This window comes from Pristiophorus japonicus, chromosome 6 (assembly GCF_044704955.1).
Source record: "Pristiophorus japonicus isolate sPriJap1 chromosome 6, sPriJap1.hap1, whole genome shotgun sequence".
In the NCBI taxonomy this organism is placed as follows: domain Eukaryota; kingdom Metazoa; phylum Chordata; class Chondrichthyes; family Pristiophoridae; genus Pristiophorus; species Pristiophorus japonicus.
In genome coordinates this window covers 115,698,018-115,716,669 of record NC_091982.1, presented here as the reverse complement: position 1 = coordinate 115,716,669, position 18,652 = coordinate 115,698,018, and the positions used below count along the sequence as shown (strand labels likewise).

General features: G+C 45.5%; 1 protein-coding gene across 1 annotated transcript in view; it reads left to right on the top strand.

The window, feature by feature from the left end:
• The first annotated feature begins 512 nt into the window (after positions 1–512).
• LOC139265220 (sodium- and chloride-dependent neutral and basic amino acid transporter B(0+)-like) overlaps positions 513–18,652 on the top strand; it is a 104,537-nt gene continuing 86,397 nt past the window's right edge. Inside the window, exons 1-3 of the mRNA XM_070882145.1 lie at positions 513–584; positions 2,643–2,796; positions 4,940–5,071. Coding sequence (XP_070738246.1) covers positions 513–584; positions 2,643–2,796; positions 4,940–5,071 — 358 coding nt within the window. The remainder of the gene's footprint in view (positions 585–2,642; positions 2,797–4,939; positions 5,072–18,652) is intronic.

Genomic DNA, 18,652 nt, shown 5'->3' with positions numbered 1-18,652 from the left:
AGATCAATGTAGGATTGGTTAGCATGATTAAGATTAATGTTTCATCAATAATATGAAGTGAATTATCAAACATGTCACTGTATCCAATACGGCTGTCTGATTTTTGAGCAAACACATGCAGATTTCTGCATTGCCTGAGCTGATTGGTGCAGGTGCACTTGGTGCTGTCCCCTTTAAAAATGGACCTGCTGTTAAACCTGTAGATGCAGAATAACTGCACTTTGGTCCTGAAACTAATATAATTAACCTGAAAGAATAATGTTTAATCTGGAAATTGAGGAACAGCTCTGGGAGCTTGAGTATCAGCAGACCCTGAGTAAACAGAGCGACATCCCTTTTAAACAGCGTAAGGGTCTGGCTTCTGACTGTAGAAGCCTGGTGTGGAGCTGAATCATCCTTAACCAGAGACCCGGAGCAGTACAAAGTTCGAAGACTTTTGGACAAAAGTGTCCCCCTCAAAGTTTATTCCCAACCCCTGAGCAAGTGGAAGAATCGTTTATCATTGTCCTGAAATGAATCAGACAGAATTGTCTTTATCTGGGTTATCACAGAATATCCACCAAACACACCCTCCCCAGGACACAGTGAGTATTTTATCAAAACAGTAAACTCATGTAAAACCCTGAGAGGTGCTGATGATTTGGGGATTTGGATTGTTGTGAATTGCAGAGGCTCTCTGTGGGGTTCAAGGTGTTTCCAAACTACCAACCGATTGCTGCTAAATGGAGAACAGTAGGCCCAAGTTTCGGCCTGAGTTGCTCTTATTTTTTTGGAGCAACTAGTTTAGAATGGAGAATCTTAGAAATTGCAGTTCTCGGCATTTAGTTTGCTCCACTTCTCGTGAGTTAGAATAGTTTCATTGTAGAACAGATTTTTTTTTTCAAAAGGGGGCGTGTCCAGCCACTTACGCCTGTTTTGCAAGTTTAGGCAGCGAAAACTTACTCCAAACTAACTTAGAATGGAGTAAGCGTAGATTTTTTTACGCTCAGAAAAACCTTGTCCACTTATAAATCAGGCGTTGAGAACAATAGACAGGGGGAGGGGGGGAAGGGGGCTTTACAAACATTAAACACTTCACTTTTACAAATAAAGAGCCATCATCAATAATAAATGACATAAATCAATAAATCAACCAATACATCAATCAAAAAAAATTACAAATTAAAAATGTTTTAAAAATTTTTAAATCCATCAATAAATAAAAAATTAAGTTTCTACTCACTGACTGCAGCACCGGGAGCCCTCCAACAGCATGCTGGGATGGGCCACCCCCCCGAGTGTCTCTCTCTCTCTGTCTCTCTCTCTGTCTCTCGGCTGCCCGCCCCGCCCGTAGTCTTCGGTGCGGCCCGTTCAGCCTTCCTCTCCTCCCGCCTCTCCTTTTCCCTCCTCTCCCATTCCTCTCCCCCTCCCCCTCCTCTCCCCTTTCTCCCTATCTCCCTCCCCCTCTCTCCCTCCCTCCATCCCACCTCTATCCCTCCCTCCCTCCCCCCTCTCTCCCGCCCTCAATGTGTCTCTCTCTCTGTCAGTGACACTCTCTCTCTCTGTCAGTGTCTCTCTGTGTTTCTGACGAGGAGGAGGAGAGAGGGAGGGAGGGGGGTGAGAGGGGAGGGGGAGAGAGGGAGAGAGGGGCGGGGGAGAGAGGGAGGGAGGGGGGAGGGAGAGAGGGGTGGAGGGAGGGGGTGAGAGAGGGGTGGAGGGAGGGAGGGGGAGGTGGAGGGAGGGGGAGGAGGGATAGGGAGGGGTGAGGGAGAGAGGAGGAGGGGGAGGAAGGAAAAGAGAAGGAGGGGAGGGAGAGAGGAGGAGGGGGAGGGAGGGAGAGAGAGGAGGAGGAGGGAGTAGAGGGGAAGGGAGGGAGAGAGAGAGAGTAGGGAGGGGAAGGGAGGAGAAGGGAAGGGAGGGAAAGAGAGAGAGAGGGGGAGAGGAGGGTGGAGGAGGAGGGAGATAGGGGGAGAGGAGGAGGGGGAGAGGAGGGGAAGAGGAGGGGGAGGGAGGGAGAGGAGGGGTAAGGGTGAGAGAGAGGAGGAGGGGGAGGGGGGAGGGAGGAGAGCGGAAGGGAGGGAGGGAGAGCGAGAGGGGGAGAGGAGGGGGAGAAGGGGGGAGAGGAGGAGGGGGAGAGGGGGAGAGGAGGAGGGGGGAAGAGGAAGGGAGGGAGGAGAAGAGAGGGGAAGAGGAGGGTGAGGGGGGAGAGGAGGGGGAGGAGGGGGGGAAGAGGAGGGGGGGGAGACAGAGGTTGAATGGGCCACACCAAAGACTTCAGGCGGGGCGAGCAGGGGTGGCGTGCTTCGGGCCTCTCCCACAGCCTCGGGGGCCTGGAGCTACTGCACATGCGCGCGCACTCTAGCGCACATGTGCAGAGGTCCGGCACTGTTTTCAGCGCCGGGACCTGGCTCCGCCCTCTACGCGTTCTGCTGCGCTGCGCCAAGGGCCTGGATCGACCAGACGGAGGGGAGAATACCAAGGTAAATAATAGGCGCCATTTCTATTCTAAAAAGTTGCCGCACCACACGGAGATGCGCCGTTCTAACCCTGGGGGCAAACTTGGGCCCAGTGTTTCTGTAATGGGTGAAAACTGTACTTTTTACTTGAGTTCTACTGTGACAAAATCTCACTTCTGAGTTGGCCATTTCCTGTCTTTCCCCCAGGCTGCCACCAATGAACATGTGGGTGAAAGTGACGAGAATGTAGAGCGAGGTAACTGGTCCTCGAAGGCTGACTACTTGCTCTCAATGATCGGCTGTGCTGTGGGTCTGGGCAATGTCTGGCGATTCCCTTACCTGGCTTACAGAAATGGAGGAGGTACAGTAGTCAAATCCATAATACAGTGGAGAGAACAAAAAGAAATAAAGGGAATAACATAAAAGGTTACTATACAAGATAAAAGTTCATGGGATAGGGGGTAATATTTTAGCATCGATTGAGGATTGGCTAATTAACAGAAAACAGCGAGTCGGGATAAATGGTTCATTCTCTGGTTGGCAACCAGTAACTAGTGGGGTGCTGCAGGGATCAGTGCTGGGACCCCAACTATTTACAATCTATATTAACGACTTGGAAGTAGTGACTGAGTGTAACGTAGCCAAGTTTGCTGATGATACAAAGATGGGAGGAAAAGCAATGTGTGAGGAGGACACAAAAAATCTGCAAAAGGACATAGACAGGCTAAGTGAGTGGGCAAAAATTTGGCAGATGGAGATAATGTTGGAAAGTGTGAGGTCATGCACTTTGGCAGAAAAAAAATCAAAGAGCAAGTTATTATTTAAATGGAGAAAGATTGCAAAGTGCTGCAGTGCAGCGGGACCTGGGGGTACTTGTGCATGAAACACAAAAGAATAGTATGCAGGTACAGCAAGTGATCAGGAAGCCCAATGCAGTCTTGGCCTTTATTGCAAAGGGGATGGAGTATAAAAGCAGGGAAGTCTTGCTTCAGCTGTACAGGGTATTGGTGAGGTCACAACTGGAGTACTGCGTGCAGTTTTGGTTTCCATATTTAAGAAAGGATATACTTGCTTTGGAGGCAGTTCAGAGACTGTTCACTCGGTTGATTCCGGAGATGAGGAGGTTGACTTATGAAGAAAGGTTGAGTAGGTTGGGCCTCTACTCATTGGAATTCAGAAGAATGAGAGGTGATCTTATTGAAACTTATAAGATTATGAGGGGGCTTGACAAGGTGGATGCAGAGAGGATGTTTCCACTGATGGGGGAGACTAGAACTAGAGGGCATAATTTTAGAATAAGGGGCCACCCATTTAAAACTGAGATGAGGAGAAATTTCTTCTCTCAGAGGGTTGTCAATCTGTGAAATTTGCTGCCTCAGAGAGCTGTGGAAGCTGGGTCATTGAATAAATTTAAGACAGAAATAGACAGTTTCTTAAATGATAAGGGGATAAGGGGTTATGGGGAGCGGGCAGAGAAGTGGACCTGAGTCCATGATCAGATCAGCCATGGCCTTATTGAATGACGGAGCAGACTCGAGGGGCCATATGGCCTACTCCTGCTCCTATTTCTTATGTTCTTATGTTCTTAATTCATTGCCTTATAAAGAATATTAAATTCAAGAAACCTTTTATTGTCCAAGGTAAATAATACAGGGTTGAACATTGCTGATATAAGTAATGCTGAATTGAATCTCATAGCTGTAAACTATTTATCAAATGTTCTTTCTTGGGATGTGGGTGATGTGACAGGGTGATAGTTTATATTTATATTTAAGAATGAGATACATCATAGATGATGTTTAAAACAAAATTGAATGAACCTTGACAGGTGGGTAGAACTGATGATTTATTACTTTTTAATATCTTTTAAAGTGTTATTGTTTAAGATGCATGAACTGATCACATCAGGCACCTTTAGTGCACAATATCTGAAATCCTCAGTTATCAATCTCCCAATCAGGCTCTGGGTTCAGGTTTGTAAGTTGGGATCATACCTGCTCGTATCAGCTGCTCTTCGCAACTCCACAAAACTGGATCGATGGAAACCGAGAGCAAAAGTGCAAAAATATTGGAACATGGTTGCTCAATGTCTTTAATTAAAGAGATGGAAAGTATTTCAATTCAGTTAGAGAGTAAATTTTACAAGGTGGGAATTTCCCTGGTAATTTCATTCATTTACTGACTTTTCAGAATTGTAGCTGAGACCTAAACATCTCCCATATATTAATGTACATTCACATTGTAAAAAATCTTATAGGAATCATGATACGGCCAATGAAAGAGTAAATTAAGATAAATTGACTGTCCTGTATAGTGATAGATGGAAATACAAATATTTCTGAATAGGTAGCTAGATAGCTAGATAGACAGGCAAACATCTTTTCAGAGAGATTTAAGGGTAATTTTAACCCAACTTGCCTGGCGGGAACTAGGTTCAACTTGAACATCTGTTTTAGTCCCACCCAATTTTACACTCCATTGAACTCCATTACTATATTTTCCAGGTGCGTTCCTTATTCCCTACACACTTATGCTGGCTTTCATTGGAATATCATTGTTTTTCTTGGAATCTTCCTTTGGTCAGTTTGCCAGCCTCGGACCTGTTGAAGTGTGGAAAGCCGTGCCAATGCTACAAGGTTAGTGTTTATTCAACAACACAAGCGCGGCAACAGTTTAAATGAGTAATCGTGTTTAATTCATGTTAATATACTGCTTATATTTCCTTATCAGACGGAGGTTTAAGCCAGCCTTGCTTAAATACTATTTGCAGTCTGATCTGTCGTACACTTTACAAAGACAGATACTGACAGTGAAAAGACACAGACAGTGATCCTTGCTACAGCCTGCAGACCTGAAAACAACCCGTTTATCCCTACTCTCTGTTTTCTGTCCATTAAACAATCCTCTAACCATGCCTCTAAACTCTAATCTCATGAGCCCCTATCTTGTGTAGTAACCATTTGTGTGGGACCTTATCGAATGCCTTTTGGAAATCTAAATATACTACATCTACTTGTTCCGCTTTATCTATCCTGTTAGTTACATCCTCAAAAAACTCTAATACATTTGTCAAACCTGATTTCCCTTTCATAAAACCATGTTGACTCTGCCTAATCATGTTATGATTTTCTAAGTGCCCTGATACCACTTCCTTAACAATGGATTCCAGCATTTTCCTGATGACTGATGTCAGGCTAACTGTTCTATAGTTCCCTGTTTTCTCTCCCCCATATTTCTTGAATAGCGGTGTTACATTTTCTACCTTACAATCCACTGGTACTGTTCTAGGATCTAAGGAATTTTGAAAGATCAAAACCAATGCATATCATCTCTTTTAGAACTCTAGGATGTAGGCTGTCCAAGAGATATGTTGGCTTTTAGTCCCATTAATTTCTCTAGTACTTTTTCTCTACTTATATTAATTATGTTAAGTTTGTCACGCCCATTAGACTCTTGGTATGTTTTTTGGATCTTCTAATGTGAAATATTATGATCACTGTGCCCCAGAGTATACTTTACTGTGAGATTGCTAATTAATCTTGTCTCATTACACAATACAAGATCTAAAATAGCCTGTTCCCTGGTTGGTTCCATGATATACTGTTCTGGGAAACTGTCCCAAATGCATTCCATTTGCCAATTTGATTTGTCCAGTCTGTATGCAGATTAAAGTCCACCACGATTATTGCATTACCTTTGTTACACTCCTACTATTTCTTGATTAATATTCTGTCCAATGGTATTGGTAGGGGGCCTGTAAATGCCTAGTCCCCTGTTACACAGTTCTTGACGTCAGGTTTTATAAGAACAAAATTCCACAAGGCACAGGGTTTTGGCTCAACCAAGATTCATATGTTTTATTGAACATACACACAACTACCTCCCCAGTATAAATCACTACCATTTATGTGGGACTAACAAACCCAGAATACAAACCCCTATGGTTTGCATCGGCACAACTTGACAAAACTAAACTCGTACGCAATTTGACTATTACATATAAAGTTACCCAAACCCATTCACAAAACCCTTCTATGATTTGGCTGGAACAAACATACAATCACCAATTCCTCGCTCGTCTTCGGAGGATGACTGTAGGCCCTTTTCTTGATTGCAACTGGTGTCCCGAAGACTGGCTGGCTGTCTGTTGCTGTTCCTGTACTTCTTCTGTACTGCTGTGTTCTGTTGCTGCGTGCCTTCAAAAGTGGATATCGTTATACCAAAAACCAACTTGTAATCTTGGAACAGATTTAACATGATGGTCGCATCAAATGTGAAGTCTTGATGGTGAATTGTTCCCAGCTAGGGTCATTGTTCAATATTGTTATGAGGTCCTTTACAAGGTTGGTTTTCTAGTAGCATTCATATCCGCGTGGCTCAGGGTCCGCTCCATTGTCTAGGCCTACCCTGATACCAGCCTTTCTGGGGCCACAGTCCAGGATACGTTTTTTAAACAATGTAATCCCTGAAGGTAAATGAATATATGAATGTTCCTGTATCTTTTCAGGCAGGAAACCATTGAAGGTGTGAATGTCTCTCTTTGGCTGCCATTGTCTGGTGATTTAGGTCGATGGCAGATATCCTGTTCTTCATCATGTCTTATGATTTGGCTGTAATGTGAGAATTAATTCTTTCCTGCCCTGCTCTTTTTGCAGGCTGTAATGCAGTTCTGAGTTTTTATATTCAATAGTCTAATTTTTGCCATTGTGGGGGTAGGACCGGATCCTACAGGCCTATATATTACTCCTAACAGTGTTTTCTGCCGCTTGTTATTCTTTATCTCCACCCATACTGATTCTACTTTCTGATCTTCCGAGCCAAGATCCTTTCTCCCTACTGTCCTTATGTCATCCTTTATTAACCGGGTTATACCTCTCCTTTTCCATTCTGCCTGTGTTTTGGAAACGTCAAGTACCCTGGAACATTTAGTTCCCAACCTTAGTCACCTTGCAACCATGTCTCAGTAATAGCTATTATATTAAACCCATTTATCTCTATTTGTGCCACTGATATGTCTATCTTGTTATGAATGCTTCGTGCATTCAGATAAAGCCTTTAATTTAATTTTTTACCATTATTCGCTGCTTTGACCTTATTCTCTGCTGCACTGCTACCGTTAATCTCTCAGTCCCTTCCTGCCACACTCTGCTTATTTTTACCCAAATCGCTGCACTGCTCTATTGCCTTGACCTTTCTCCTTAGATTTTTAAATTTCCCCTCACGTGACTCCACTCCCCACTTTTTTTTAGTTTAAAGCCATATTTACAGCACTAGTTATTCGATGCACCAGAATGCTGGTCCCAGTCTGGTTTAAGTGAAGCCCGTCCCGGCGGAACAGCTCCCTCTTTCCCCAGTACTGGTGCCAGTGCCCCATGAATTGAAACCCCTTCTTCCCACATCACTCTTTGACCCACGCATTTAACTCTCTGATCTGCTTGGCACTCTGGCAATTTGCATGTGGTGATTTGGGTAAAAATAAGCAGAGTGTGACAGAAAGGGACAGAGAGTTTAATGGGAGCAGTGCAGCAGAGAATAAGGCCAAATTAGGGAATAATGGTAAAAAATTTAAATTACAGGCTCTTTATCTGAATACACGAAGCATGCGTAACAAAATAGATGAACTAGTAATCTTGAGATTATTACCCTTGAGGTTCTGCTTATTAATTTAAACCCGAGCTCCTCAAATTCCCTCAGCAGAACCACATTCTTAGTTCTACCTATGTCGTTGGTTCCTACATGGACCACAACAACTGGATCATCCCCCTCCCACTCCAAGTTCTTCTCCAGCCGCGAGGAGATATCCTTAACCCTAATACCGTGCAGGCAATACAGCCTTCAGGACTCTCTTTCACAGCTGCAGAGAACAGTCCCTACCCCCCTGATTATACTGTCCCCTACCACTACCATATTCCTTCCTTCTCTGTCAGTTTTCCCATCCTCTCTGCAGTCCTTTTCCTCATCCATATGCGTAGCAAATACCTTGAACCTGTTTGACAAAGTCAAGGGCTGCGGCTCCTCCATCACTACATCCTGGGTCCCCATACCTGCCTGACTCGCAGTCGCACTCTCCTGTCCCTGACCACCGATGGACTTTAAAGTAATATCTAACCTAAGGGGTGTGACTGCCTCCTGGAACAAAGTGTCCAGGTAACTCTACCCCTGCCTGATGCATCACAATGTCTGAGGCTCGTACTCCAGCTCAACATCTCTGCGCCGAAATTCTTCGAGTTGCAGACACTTACTGCAGATGCAATTGGCTGGGATTGCAATGCTCTCCACAAACTCCCACATGCTGCAGTTATGATACACCACCTGCCCTGCCATCTCTAACCTTGTTTTATTATTAATTAATTAGTTAAAGCTTTTATTCAATCGATATTTTAGTTTTATCTAGTTTAAGTTATTAATTTAATAAGTACTAGCAAGTTACAGTTTCTCAGCACTTAATTTAACCCCATTCCCTAAATTAGAGAGCAAAAAAAGCTACAATACTCACCAACCAATCACCTACTTGCTCTCCTGTGACGTCCCTGCTTTAATTCAGGTCCGCCTTCAGGCCGCTCTCTATCCTCTCGCCATTGTCGCTGCTTGGCATGGCTATAGCAGTCTGTGCTCGCTGGTTGACAGGCAACAGCAAGAGCACTGGCCGAGTGCCACGAATGCTGTCATCCTGAGAGAGGGAAACAGGTTCGTGCTCCATGGATCCACACCACTACCTCGGGGTGGCACCTCAGCAATCCTTGTAATCTATTGCAAGACAGATTGATGAACTGCTGTGACACGCTGCACGCACCTTTGAACACTGGTATCAGTCTGATGGTAGCAATCTGTGCTGGTGTGGCAGCAAGCTGAGCTTGCATGACTTCAGTCAGAGCTTCCCACTGCAGCACCCAGATCTTGGATGCCTTCTGCTTGTGCTGCAATGGAAAGCTGAAACATCAACCATCAGATGCTGCACCATGGTTGGGTCCACAAGTGCGCTAATGGAGTTGGCGACCATGTCCCTGCTGGACAGGATGGGTTCCAAGCTCTGTGCAAAGTCCTGTGTAAGGTTGGTGCCAGACTCCACCATGCTCCCTGATATTTCACTCAGGCTATTTGGCGTGCCTGCCAATTCACCAAGCATTTCATTGTGCATATCCATCAGCCTTCTTCTGTAGCCCAGACCATTTTTAAAAATTCATTCATGGGATGTGGGCGTCTCTGGCAAGACCAGCATTTATTGCCCATCCCTAATTGCCCTTGAGAAGATGGTGGCGAGCTGCCTTCTTGAACTGCTGCAGTCCGTGTGGTGAATGTGCTCCCACAGTGCTGTCAGGGAGGAAGTTCCAGGAATTTCACCCAGTGACAATGAAGGAACGGTGATATACTTCCAAGTCAGGATGCTGTGTGACTTGGAGGGGAACTTGCAGATGATGGTGCTCCCATGCGCCTGCTGCCCTTGTCCTTCTAGGTAATCGAGGTCGTGTGTTTGGGAGGTGCTGCCGAAGAAGCTGTGGTGAGTTGCTGCAATGCATCTTGTATATGGTCCACAGTGCACTGGTAGTAGATGGAGTGTATGTTGAAGGTGGTGGATGGAGAGCCAATCAAGCTGGCTGCTTCTTCCTGGATTGTGTCAATCTCTTGAGTGTTGCTGTAACTGCACTCATCTCGGCAAGTGGAGAGTATTCCATCACACTCCTGACTTGTGCCATGTAGATGGTGGAAAAGCTTTGGGGAGTCAAGAGGTGAGACACTCGCCGAAATATACCCAGTCTCTGACCTATTCTTCTAGTCACAGTACTTATTTGGCCGGTCCAGTTAAGTTTCTGGTCAATGTTGACCCCCTGGATGTTGACAATGATAATGCCATTGAATGTAAAGGGGAGGTGTTTAGATTTTCTCTTGTTGGAGGTAGCCATTGTCTGGCACTTGTATAGCGCAAATGTCACTTGCCTCTTATCAACCCATGCCTAAATGTTGTCCAGCTCTTGCTGCATGAGGGCATGGATTGCTTCATTTTCTGAGGAGTTTCAAAAGGAACTGAACACTGTGCCATCATCAGCGAACACCCTTACTTCTGACCCCATGATAGAGGGAAGATAATTGATGAAGTTGCTGTAGATGGTTGGGCCTGCGACACTGACCAGAGGAACTCCTGCAGTGATGTCCTGGGGCTGAGATAATTGGCATCCCACAACCACAACCATATTCTTTTGTGCTAGGTATGACTCCAGCCAGTGGATGGTTATCCCTCTGATTCCCATTGATTTCAATTTTACTCGGGCTCCTTGATGCCACACTTGGCCAAATGCTGCCTTGACGTCAAGGGCAGTCACTCTCGCCTCACCTCTGGAATTCAGCTCTTTTGTTGCATTGAGCAGTGGCAGGGTCTAGTGGTGCAGTTGGTAGGATATGGCATTTGAGGATGCATTCACTGATCTTCATCACTCGTGTGAGGTAATTGAACTTCTGACGGCAATGCATCCAGGTCTTCAGAGCTTGATTTCTGGCATTGATCACGGTAGTTATCTGCTCCCATTTCCTTCCTTTGGATGGCCTCCTGGTCTCTATGTCGATAGAACAAATCTCTACTCTCCACCTCCTCCAATGAAGCCTCCAGCTCAGCTTCAGAAATCTTGGGGCCTGCTCTCTCCATGTTGTGCCATTATTTCATCTTGTTCCATGTCAAACTGAGTTCCACAATGGCTCCCACCACTTGCTCCAGCCGCAGTGCACCTCCCGTTTTAAGGGGTTAAGGCTGGCTTTAAGTGGTGCAGGCTAGCTTTAAGAGGTGCTAGCCTCTCACAAGTTTGGGCCCCCTGCTGAGGCAAGCAGCCACTCAACAGCACAGTTACAGCTGGCTGCACTCTACATAAATTTAAGTTAGTTGGCAACACGAAGTTGGCATTCTGCCTGCATCAGAAGAAATAGCCGTGGGTTAATCTTGCATCGCGATCCCCGGGCTCAGTTTCAGGGGCTATTGAATTTAGCCCCCTAAATATTTTCACTAGCCTATCTCTCATAGTACTGCTCACAGCTGTTTATAAGGGCAGACATTACACCATGCAACACACAATGTATTATTCTGCTGCTAAGGTAGCCCCATCTTTAACTTGACCCATGAGGCCACACTGTCTAAATGCTGCCCAAAGCATGTCCTGAGGTCACTTAGCAGGTAATTGGTTCTGTGTGGATTGGCAGCTAGTTGTAAGTGCCTGCCTTCTCATTAAGATCAGTAAAAACAACAGGAAATAACTGTCTCTCTTCCTCTTATTTTTATACGTTACAGTTATCGAGTTTTTGCTTATGTAACAGAAGTGTGACATCCGCAGTCGGATAGACTCATTGAAGTGCAGCTTGTCTTAATCTATGAAATAATTCCAGAGAATTATGGTTCTTGCCCCGGATCTGCCCCTGGGAGGAAGACGAAGGTGAGATTTTGTGCTCCCCTGCCTCTCGGGGACGGTAAGACCAATGTAACTCGTGGGCGGGATCTCTGCGCCGGGCGCAGGAAATCCCGCCTCACAGCTGTTACTACCTCCAATCCGGGCAGTACACAATGTTGCGTCAAATCTGTCTACGTCTCTTTGTAGCTTTCTGCTCCTATCTACACAACTTACTCTTGCTCCTATCTTAGTGTCATCTTCAAACTTGGATACAGAGTTCTCTATTCCTTCATCCAAGTCTTTGATATGGAAGTGAAAAGCTGAGGCACCAGTACAGAGCCCTGGTGAATATCACTTTTTAAATCCCAACAATCAGAATATATTCCCTTTATTCCCTGCTCTGTCTCCTAACTAATTACTAACCCACAAGGTCACCTCCAATTCTGTACACTTTTAGTTTTGCTAATAATCTCTTATGTGGAACCTGAACAAGTGCCTTCTGAAATTCCATATAGACAACATCCATGGACCCTCCCCCAGCCACGATGTTAGTGACCGCCCCAACAATTCAACTACATTAGTCAGACATGATCTATTCTTCATAAATCCATGCTGACACTCTTTGATCAGCTTTACTTGTTCAAATGCTCAGTCACTTTGTCCCTGGTGATAGATTCTAACAACAACATCAGCAAATTCATAAAAAGGGAGAGCATAGAATGAGAGTAAATGACCAAGAAATATAAAAACAGATTGTAAGTGTATGTAAAAGGGAAGAGAGTAATAAAAGTATGTGTTGGTTCCTTAGATGCTGATACAGGAGAAACTATAATGGGAATAAAGAAATGGCAGAGACTTTAAACAAAGATTTTGTATCTTTCTTTACTATAGAAGACACAAAAAGCGTACCAAAAATAGTGGGGAACCAAGGGGCTAATGAGAGTGAGGAACTTAAAGTACTTAAGATTAGTAGAGAAAGATTACTTGAGAAAATAATGGGACTAAAAGCCAACAAATCTCTTGGACCTGATGGAGTGTAATGTGGGGAAATGTGAGGTTATTCACTTAGGTAGGCAGAATAGAAAAACAGAAATGGTGAGAAACTTTCAAATGTTGTTCAGGGAGATTTAAGTGTCCTCGTAAAGAAAACGCCAAAAGTTAGCATGCAGGTACAGCAAGCAATTGGGAAGGCAAAAGGCATGTTGGCCTTTATTGCAAGGGGGTTGGAGTACAAGAGTAAGGAAGTCTTACTACAATTGTACAGGTCTTTGGTGAGACCACATCTGGAGTACTGTGCACAATTTTGGTCTCCTGATCTGAGGAAGGACATACTTGCCTGAGTGGCAGTGCAACGAAGGTTCACTAGATCGAACCCTGGATGAGAGGCTCGCCCTGTGAGGACAGATTGAGTAGATTGTGCCTCTGCTATCTGGAGTTTAGAAGAATGAGAGATAATCTAATCAAAACATATAAGTTTCTGAGGGCAATTGACAGGGTAGATGCTGAGAGATTGTTTCCCCTGGCTGAAGAGTCTAGAACAAGGGGGCATATGGGTTAGAACCTCCACTTTTGTACTTATCGCCCAAAAATGGGTGCTTTTTCCGACGTGGGCAGTAAAAAAGGGTTTTCAGATTGCCAGCATCTCACCCATTCTCAAAACACCTAGTCTCCATTTTTGAAAATGGGTGTCACCGCGAGAGATATGAAATGGGTGGTAGCGTTAAATTGTTTTGATCTTCTGCCGTAAAATGTGGCCGTCCTTAGCAACGGCATAGCAACACTCGATTCCCGTGATTCAGGAGGTCAAGAGTCATCATGACATGCGCAGAAGAGGAGACAGAGAGAGAGGGAGCTCAGAGGGACTGAAGGCGTGTCTGGGTGTGGCTGCTTTGGGAGAAAGGAGGGAGACTTTAGAGCTTCACAGCAAGTAGGCAAACAAAATTTAGCGTTTACCAACCCGCATATTTGCCCGAATTTTCTCTATAATGGAGAGAGAGGAGGAGGTATCACAGCACGCTGTGGAGACTGACGCTGGAGAGAGCGGTGAAGTGGGAGAGGAGCACATTGGAGGGTGCAAAAGAGCCAGGAGGTTCTCGGACAAGGCAAATGCCATTCTCCTGCAGGAGGTCAAGTTACACTGGGGTGATTTGACACAGGGAGGGCGTGGGAAGCCCACCCCAAAGGCCTACCAGAGGATATGGACCGAGATAGCAGAGGTGGTCTCGTCGGCGACCAACAAGGTTCGTGAGGGCAACCAATGCCGCAAACGATGTAACAACCTTGTGGGTTCCGCAAGAGTAAGTATTACATTTATATAATTTGATTTGTTACAGTCATGAGTGACTATCAGCAGATGTGAGATCTTTCACTTTCACCGGGAATGTTTTACTCAAAGCCTGCGGACACTTTGCACGTCTTTAGGTAAAGAATGATAATTTTCATAATAATCATGATTCCATCTATCAGTTATGTGCTGTATCAGTCTCTGTGACAGTACCTAGCAATGATATCACACAATGATCTCATGCCATGTCGTCCTGTTACCTTTTACAGAAGAAGCTATCGACAATGAGGTCCATGCAGAGGTGAACAAGTGGGGGGCCACCAGTCTCCAGCGGCATCACTGAGACAGAGAAGCAGGTGCTCGCACTCATGGGGAAGCACCCCCGGACGGCCACGGAAGCATCTGCAGACCCTGAAGTGATGCCACGTGAGTAAAGCTTACATCATTGAGTGATGTGAAGTCAATAGATTAGATGCCACACCAACTCATCCGAATAATCATATATGATAGACGATATATGATAAAATTGTCATAGAAATAATGATGGCCTAATGAAAATCATTGGAATGCAAATGTGTTGATGGTCATGAAATGTGATGTCTGCGATGATTTCGAAAGTGGTGGTGCTTTTGTCGTGCATATGCTGTGTGTAGTGCTGGACTCAGCTTGTGACCCTAGCACCCCCTTCTCCTCTAATAACCTCATTTGTGTTTTGCAGCTCAGCCAGCAGCGCAGCCCCGGGCAAGACCACAGAGGCCAGAAGGTGGGGGCGCGGGGCCCGACTCTCTGCATGATCCAACATCTGGTGCTGAGGAGCTCCGATTCTCGCCCGTCAATATGCTGGGTCTGTTCTGGGATGAGAGCACGGACTTCGAGGGACCTGCATTGCCATGCTCCAGAAGCCATTCCACCCCAAGGCCATCTAGTGGTCCTCTGGTCATCCCCGCCTCCACTCTGGAGGTACCAGCCCCAAGCCACAGGGCACCCCATTTGTCCCCAGGACATCGCCAACCGTGCGGAAGTCTCGTGGACATGGCAGATCTGTTCCACGAGCGCCAGGAAGACTGTAGACATTGGTGATCAGCTCATCGGAGCATTGGGGGGCATATCCCGACACCTGGCCACCATGACCGAGTACATTCCGCGGATGGCGGAGGCCCTGGATGTAATGGCCAGAACACTGCTGCCACAGGCCTCCCAGTGGTCCCAGAGCGCGTACTCCACCCCTAGGTTCTGCACCACCACTGCGAACGACAGATGAGAGCAAGGACCAAGATCCTGCTTCTGCATCAGAGAATGTTGCCCCCTCGGCACCCCCCCCCATTCCTGTACCCGTGCAACCACTGCCTCTGCCTTCATTCCCGCCCCCCGCCCCCCTCCTCCAATGAGGCACCGCCTGAGGAGCTCCTCGGCTAGGCGTCATGGAGCAAGGAGGGGAAGGGGTAGATGTGGGGAGAAGAAGAAGAGGGGGGAAGGAAAGTGAGGTGCATGTCCGCAGGTGATGGCTGTGTTATATCTCCATCTGGGTGTATACAATTTGTTGTAATGTACCACCCTCCTGCTTTGCCTTTGTATTCTGTGTTGCTGGACATGTTGAACATTTGATTGATGTCAATGGTGGAAAAAGTGGGGTGTGGGTGGGGGTTGGGTATTATTGCCCGTGATACTTATGATTTCAGACCAATATTGGTATAAAAATAATTTTATTGAACATAACCTTGTTGCGCATTGTCTCAGATAGCTGCACCGTTACACACTGGTGATTCCTTAAAATGAAAGGGTTACATAAAACTTAACATCACTCAACGTAAACTTTAACTGGCACCAAGATGATGGCCACCATTGATGTCTGATCTGCACACACACAGCAGTGTGTCAGTGTTGTCACTCACATCAACGCTCTTTCAGGCAAATTGTTCAGATATCAGCTCCTCACGTAAGAGTCTTGCAGCTATGTAGCCACCACGGGTCCTTTCCTGCAGTCTGGAGGGAGTCATGGGCATGGTTGCATAGCCAGCCTGATTGTCTGGCATTTGGCCAGCGTCCAGCCCCTTGTCGTCCTCTTCCTCTCTCTCCTGAGGTGGAGCATCAGTGCCTTCTGGCAATTCTTGTCCCATTCCTGATAGCCAGGTTGTGCAGCATGGAGCACACGACCACGAATTTACCTACTTGCTCAGGGTTGTATTGTAACTCCCCTCCTGAGTGGTCAAGGCATCTGAAGTGCTGCTTAAGCATAGTTATTGTTTGGTGACCCCATTGCATTGAAAGTATAATAGCGATTGATCAGAAGCAATGATTTCCTCACTATGGAGTAAAGCTTCAAGAGTCCAGAGTCTGAAAATATGTCTGTTGAGATGTTCACTTCACCTAAGAAGAACTCCAGAACCAATGCAAACTCCCCCGAAGTTGAGGCAGCCTTTTGAATGAAGCGACCTGCGATTTTAAAAATGTTCATTCAGAACAGTTCCACTTTTTCTGGGTGTTTTTTGGGCGCGCGATACTGTGGGCGATATGTGTGCGAGGTGGTGAAAGTGATACTGTGGGCGATATGTGTGCGAGGTGGTGAAAGTGATATTGTGGGCGATATGTGTGCGAGGTGGTGAAAGTGATACTGTGGGTGATATGTGTGCGAGGTGGTGAAAGTGATATTGTGGGCGATATGTGTGCGAGGTGGTGAAAGTGAAGCTGGGCAATCACCTGGTCATTAGTTTCGCCAAATGTGATCTTTATGACTAAAAAAAGTGGGCGGGTGGTATTATTGAATCTCAACGTTAATTCCGTGCGGAAAGTAACGCTGAACGATATTATGGGCATTGATTTCGCCCATTCTGATGATTCCGTCCAAAAAAAGTCGCCGGGCAGTAATATTTTTCCCCGGCTTTACGCACATGGGGAAAGTAACACTCGGCGATAAGTTTCCTAAAAATGCCCATTAGTTTCCATTTTGTGGCAAAATGGGGGATATCTGGGCGTTATACGTCATTTCAGTGGTAAATGGGCGTTAAGTGGGCGTTAAGCATGCAAAAAAAGTGGCGGTTCTAGCCCATAGTCTCAGTATTCGGATTGAGATGAGAAGAAATTTCTTAACTCAAAGGGTTACGAATCTTTGGAATTATCTACCCAAAGTTTTGTAGATTCTGAGTCGTTGAGTATATTCAAGGTTGAGAGAAATAGACTTTTGGACTATAGTGAAATCAAGGGATATGGGGATCAGGTGGGAAAGTGGAGTTGAGGTTGAAGATCAACCTTAATCTTATTGAATGGAGCAGGCTCGAAGGGCTGTACGGTCTACTCCTGCTCCTAATTCTTCTGTTCTAATATTCTTAACATTTTCATTTATACAGTGCATTTAACATAATAAAACGTTCCAAGGCATTTTACAGGAACATTATCAACAAAATTTGACACTTAGTCACATAATGAAATATTAGGACAGTTGAAGAGGTAGATTTTAAGGAGTATCTTAAAGGAGGAGAGAAAGGTAGAGAGACGGAAAGGGAATGCTTCGGGCCTTGGCAGTTGAAGGTACGGCTGCCATTGGTGGATTGAATAAAATTGGGGATGCCCAAGAGGCCAGAATTGGAGGTTCTAGTAACTTCCCCACATCTGATGTTAAACTGACAGTTCGTTAGTTTCCAAGTCCCTCCCTCCCTCCTGTTTTAAATAATGGAATGACATTTGCAATTCAAAGGCACAATTCCTGAAGCTTTGGAAATGTATCATCTGCAATTTCCCACCTGTTCCTTTTAATACTTTAGGGTTAAAACCATCAGGTCCAACAGGTTTGTTTATCTTAAATCCCATTTGTTGTTCATTATCATTTTTTAAACTTATATTAAATCCAATGTTCCTCCACTTACTTTAATTTAGGTTCCCTTTTACCACTGGTATTTTGCGCTCTTTCTGTACTGTGGAAATGGATACTAAGACCTTTGCCGTGCATGTGAGTTTGGAAGCAGGTCGGTAGTAAAAATTGGCAGCCATCAGGAACTCGCCATGCCTTTAACTCGGCACGTTCACCAGTGCGCCACTGACCCGATGGGGAGAGGTGGGCAAATTATTGAACTCATTAACTGCTTGTTATCAGAGCCTTAAGAAGGTTTTTAGCTGCAGCTTCTGAATTTAACGGCAGAAGCACGGGAAGCACGTAGCTCGGGTACTTCGCCTGTGAAGGGGAGACGGAGGTTCAGTGGCCTTTGTGCGAGGGCATTAATTGACAGCTGGGAATAGCAGATAAATACACACATCTTACACCACATCAATTGCCTAAGGGAAAGGCTGCTATTGACTCCATTTTGTGCACAGACTTAGGATTCTGAAGTTTGCAGGTCATTTCTGTAACCTTAGAAGCCACTCTCATCACATTGCTCGTCGCTATCAGAGCACTGAGGGATTGGTTCTCTGAACTCTACTTGACCTGCCATCTACAACATCAGCATGGATGCCACTTATACTGTCTCACCTTGGTCCTCAGAATCGGACCAAGATGAGCGGCAGCAGAGAAGCAGCAGCAGCAGCAGCAGCAATCACAACAGCAGCCTTCTCTTCAACAATCTGATGCTCCA